At 31.4% G+C, this 6020-nt stretch overlaps 1 protein-coding gene across 1 annotated transcript; it reads right to left on the reverse strand.

The window, feature by feature from the left end:
• Positions 1-1612: 1612 nt before the first annotated feature.
• Positions 1613-5644, reverse strand: LOC119663484 (exportin-5-like). The gene is made up of 3 exons (XM_038073093.1): positions 5606-5644; positions 1807-5544; positions 1613-1748 (listed from the first exon to the last, which is right to left on the reverse strand). The coding sequence occupies exon 2, from the start codon at positions 5526-5528 to the stop codon at positions 1839-1841; it is 3690 nt and encodes a 1229-aa protein (XP_037929021.1). The 5' UTR covers positions 5529-5544; positions 5606-5644; the 3' UTR covers positions 1613-1748; positions 1807-1838.
• Between the last annotated feature and the right edge of the window lie 376 nt (positions 5645-6020).

A 6020-nucleotide genomic window follows, 5' to 3' on the forward strand; every position in this document is an offset into this window, starting at 1 on the left:
ATATGAAAAGTATTTAATAATGTTAAATTTGGCAGCTAGGTATTTTCTTAATTCTAGACATTGTTGCTTAAAGTTAAGTTTGTTGTCAAACTCTATACCTAATATTTTTAAATAATTAACAGCTTCGATATTTACGGCATTGTAGCTTAAGTTTAGTTGGTTACAATTCTTTTTTTTACAAATGTGCAAAATTTTACATTTATTTAAGGCAAGATTAGCACCGGAAAACTTACTCCATTCTTTTATGTCATTTAATATCTCAGTGAAGATTATTTGAAGAATAGGTATATCCTTAACTTTGGAGAATATTATTGCATCATCAGCGTAAATAGCATGATTTTAATATTATTTTACTTAATGGATCAAAAGCTATTATAAATAAAATTACTGATAATGGAGATCCTTGTGGAATCCCATTATACAGAGCAAAGATATCGGAGCGAATTTAATTAGTCCTAACACAAAATTTGCGATTAGTCAAAAAGGTTTTAACAAAATTAAAGATCCTTTGACCAACTTTCCAAATAGCAAGCTGCTGAAGCACAACGTGTACTCCGATGCGATCAAATGCTTTTCCAAAATCAGTAGCTAACATAGTTACATGATTTTTTCTAGAAAGAGCAAAAGACGAATAATGCTGGAGATGTAAAAGGACATCAGTTGTGCTTTGATTCTTCCTAAAAGCGACATGATTAGGACTAATTAGGTTGGTTTTAGTTAAATACCACAAAATTCTATTAGCAATGATTTTTTCTAGAATTTTACTCATACATGGCAGAAGTGAAATCGGGCGATAGTTACTAGTTTCAGACCTAGATGTTTTAGATTTAGGTATGGGAACAACTTCAGCAGTACGCCAACTTAAGTTTTTTTTATTATATCAAACTTATTAACTTAATTTTTGTAAACCATAAAATATCACTTTTTACTTTAATAAATTCAAGGTGTCTACAAATATATCTTGGTTTTATTACGATTTGCGTTTGTCATATGTGTATTTACTTAGATATATATTATGAAAATTTATAAAAAAATTTTTCGAAAAATCAAAGCCAATCCGGTTAACATTCTAGTTAAGCATCAAAAAAAGCACTCAATTTTTTTGTATAGTGGTTGTTTTGAAGCACTGGTCGAATACTAGTATTGACAAAAAAATTTGGTTCAGAAATTTTAATAATCACAACCGTTTAATTCGTTGATTAGCAAGAAACACAACAAAATACCACATATTGTTCGAGGGCAAGTTGTATAACGAACTATTTTAAAGAAAATACTTGCATGTATATTGCTGTAATAATTGTAAAATTTTAAACAATGAAAATTTTAATATCACTACTTAAACAAAACTCTACATTCAATATGATAAAGACTAAAATAAACTTATTTTCGTTATATTATTTCGTTGAAACATGAATTATATTATTTATTTATACGAAAAAACCATTCTGAAAAATATTTAGAGTCCATAATTAATTTTCATTTATTTCACATCTTACTTATTTAATATAAAATAAATACAATTTTTATACAAAAATAAACAAAGCATGCAAAAATTGTATGTTTTTAAATTTAAAATAAATAAAAGAATATTTTTATATAACGTTTCTTTAGATTTAAATAATATTAAAAATAAATAATTTTTATTTAAAAAATATTCTATTATAAAGTTATTGTAATTCGTATTTTGGAGAGCCACATTCAAACGTATTTGTACTGTTCAATTTAGAATTACATACAAGTCTTTTCATCTGAAAGTAGTTATAAATAATTATAAATATAGTAATGGAATTTTGTAAATGCACTAACTTTATGTGCTGATAATTATTTATTTATTTGGGTCATTTGCTTGTATGAAAAAGATTTGGTAAGCCTAAATTTTGGTGTGTTTCGATAAGGTCGATAGAATGTTTTATATTCTGTGACTGCATTGGTGGTAAATTTGATATTTGTATTTCGTGTCGAAATAATTGATTAATACTTCGCCCAACAAGATGTGTAGTAATCTTTTTAAAAAGATCCTTCTTCGTTTTATCAACCTTATTTCCTTTAACTGAGGCTACAGACATTTTTTCTTCAAATTTTCGAATATCAGCTATATTAACGCTTGGTACATACTGTAATATTTCTGTAAGCACACAAAATCTCGGTCGCAATAGTTCATAAAATTGTACCCCAAGTGTTATAAGTCCTGCTTGGTTAGTTTCATGTTGTCCATGTATTTGGAGCCCTTGTAAAACTGCAGTAAAGGCACTTGCAGCTTTGTTAACATCGATGAGTTGTTCAGCAGCTAAAAACCGCATGACTGGAGCTAATATATTAACAGCCTTTTTGCTACAAATACCGTCATTCCAAGATAGTGCACTTAGTAAAGTTCTTAAAATATAGTTACTAGTAATAGTATTTTTTAGTAATTTCGCTCCTAAGTCACTTATAATATCCGATAATAGTGCTGACTGTGTAGCACGGGAATGAGTAACGCCATCCATTGAATGCTCGTCGTGATCCATTACATCAATTGTGGCACAAGCGACATTATCTGCGCTTATCTGACCACCAACTAGTGCTATTTTTAAAATATCTAAGTATTCTCTTGTAAGGGTTCGATTTAACATATCTTCTAATACCTCTTGTGAATCGTTTAGTTCTTCACTGAGCTGCCCGGATTCATATAGAGATGTTATGTAGCACCATCGTGTCATTAGTCGGTCACACATTAGAGGTGTAATATGGACAAATAAAGGCAAAAGAACTGTATCGTAAAAAGCAGGCGGACACGAGTAAACAAATGGTTTAAAAAATACACGAATTATAGGACGTAAGCGATGATCAGGAACTTCCTCTAAACAGGCAAAAACACTACTTATTAAGGCTTCTGCAATACATTGTAGTTGATACAAGTCTCGTCCCAAAGATGGACCAGTCGATCCCAGCATATGATAGCATCCTTCATAAATTAATGTCATAAAGTGCTGCATTTTATCAAATGGGGTGTGTTGTTTTTTAATTGCAGGGTCCAGTGGATCAGTAGGCACGCTGCATACACCCATCAAGTTTTTCTTTTCATGTTCCAACATTGTATGTATATTTTTGTATCCATCAGAAAGTGTTTCCAGTGCTTCACGCCTAAAGAGCTCATTCAATATGCGAAGTAATGGTAGAATGTGAGGCAATAAGGGAATAATATAAGGTGAAGCTGGATTGCGATATATAGGATTTCCAAGTTCAGTGAATCCAACAACAAAACCACCACGTGAAGCACGATCAGGATCATCAGGCCATGAACATCGCTTAATTACACCAAGCACGATATACAATGCTTCTATAATGTTTCCTCGATTGGCACAATTTGGGTCACTTTCAAAAGGATATACTGGAGCTTTGTTTAAACCCACATAGTTCATAAAATCAAATGCCGATTTAAATACATTTGAAAATGTTGTCCAGCGATGCAAAACGTCCTTCAATATATCACCTATAAATGCAGACTGACGTTCGTAATCACAGAAATGATTGGAAATAAGTATAAGTGCTTCCTGCAAAGTAATTCTTTCCATTTTGCTTATTTGATGTTGAGGTTGTTGTACTATAGTCTTCACGTGTAAATTTATTTGATCGAAAACTGGTAACAACAACAATGGATATTTATGGCCTAACTTTACCATTAACGATGCCGCATGCCGACGTAAATTTTTACATGCTTGTAGACGATTCGAATTTTCTTTCGCATAGATATGCTTGTCATTATACACCAATGCCGTAAAAATTTTATCCAGCACTCTCGGCAAAAGTGAAACTCCACTCATAGCAACTACGTTGTTAGAACTTATTTGACAAGCAGACATACTAAGAAAAACAAAAAGCGCTGATATACACGACAACAATACAGAGAGTATCAATGGATTGTTTGTTTCTATTTTTAAACATTGCTCAAGAAGTTGTAAGCCTGATTGCACTGATGGACGTTCTGATACCATTAATATACGGCTGACTACACTATCAATTACAGAAACAAGAGCTTCCCATTCTAAATAAATTGGGTCTTGAACACTACAAGATTCATTTCCTGTTTCGGTATGAGCTTTTGATAAGCGAACATTCAACCATTGTTCACAGCATGCAAATGTGATAAGCGGTTGTATCAATGTTGTTTGTCTAAATAGTTCCAGGATATCAGCACGACATCGATGATAAAAAATAGCAAATTCTTCTTCACTGTCAAATTCTAAACAAATATATGCTGCCGTGCTTATATTCAGTGGTATGGTACGACTATTTGGATACGATGTTTTAATAATTTTAGGTGCAATAACTTCAATGAGTTTTTGCACGTATATATTTATAACATTATCTTTTGCAATGGCATCGTGCTTAATCAGAATATTCCATATAAGACAAGCACCATGAGTTATAGTCAAAGAGGGATGTCGTGTCAAAGATAAAATGCATTCTAAAAAGATTTCAAAATGAGGAGGTCTATGCATTGTACCTTCTTCCTTTCCCCAAAGTACATACAATTGCTGAGCCATTCCATTTAAAACAGTAATTATTTTTTTTAAAAATATGTGATTTTGTTCAAAAGACGTAGGAACTGTTAAATCTGGTAATACTTGGCTAGCACTGAATATATAACGCATTAATTCCTCTCCAAACAACATTAATAATGGTTTCCTTTCTTTTAACTGTCCTTTCCGATTTGTAATTTGCGACAAACACTCAGCGGAGTTACATTGAAAGGCCTTATCGTTTAGTAGTATACATAGTATTTGAAGCAATTTACCATTGCTACACGTAATATGACTTATTGAAACCCACTCAACAAATCCAGTTACAGTTAATAATACCATATCCACAACGCGACTATGAGCTTTAGCTCTTTGATAATTTGTATGTGTTGTAGCTTCGCGAAATGCAGTCACATGGAGTTCCACAAGCCGTAAAAAAAATTCAAATATATCATTCATGTTATTCGTAAGAGCTTGGTACATATCTTTTCGACGTTGATTTGACTCTATCGTCTGAAGTATCGCAACATCTTCCACTAATCTTAAAAATACTAAAAGTACTAACTCTGTTTGACATTCTCCTTTTGTACATGCTTCGGAAAGTTCGGATAATAGACTTGTCCATTGCTGTGGCCATTCCCTCTTTATCATTTCAACAATTATACGCGATAATGCATCTTTCAAATGAGCTAAACTGGCGTCCTCTGCAGGACCTACTCCCAATAATAGCAACTTCATGGCATTTTCTTTAATAAATATTTTTTCTTCGTGTGCGATGCAATTCCACTTCAGCTTAATAGTATACTCCATTAGCTGGAGTCCAAAATGTTTGACATTTTGTCCAAAGTGAGGTGCACTAGCTAAGTATAGCCCTACTTCAGCACATAGAGGAGATTCCTCTTTAAACCGTTCGCAAGCAATGTAAGCTTCCATACGAGCTTGTTGAGTTGTTTGTGGATGCATTATCAAGTCAACGGCTTTTGCAAGCTCCTCAGCTAAAGCAGTTGTTGATGAATGTTGTGTCATTGTTTTGTGATTTCAACTGTAAGATTAGAATTTAGATGTTATTTCTCCTTTACATTAAAAATTCTATTATTACTCACGTTCTTCTCCTTTACATTAAAAATTCTATTATTACTCACGTACTTCTCCTTTAAATTTAATTAAATAAATTAAATTTTACAATCGGACATTGAATTTGAATTTTTTTTATTATTTATAATAATTTGTTTGCATCATAAATTCAAGAAATTCATTATATACAAAAAATGTGACATATTTTTTTCCAAAAACTTCGGCATAACACACTTTGTTCGAAAAAGTAAGTTATGTTCGGGTTGCAAAGATGTAATATTTTTTATGCAAGTGTTTTATTTTGATTTATATTGTTTGTATACATTTTGATATTTTTAAAATTTTATGTGGATGTCTGATTCTTTATAATTTATTTTTAATTTTAAGTCTATTATTGAAAATTAAAAAAAATTTTTTTTGTATCAAACAAATTTATTTTAAAAA

The sequence above is a fragment of the Teleopsis dalmanni genome, unplaced genomic scaffold (assembly GCF_002237135.1).
Source record: "Teleopsis dalmanni isolate 2A unplaced genomic scaffold, ASM223713v2 unscaffolded_contig_0456, whole genome shotgun sequence".
In the NCBI taxonomy this organism is placed as follows: Eukaryota; Metazoa; Arthropoda; class Insecta; order Diptera; family Diopsidae; genus Teleopsis; species Teleopsis dalmanni.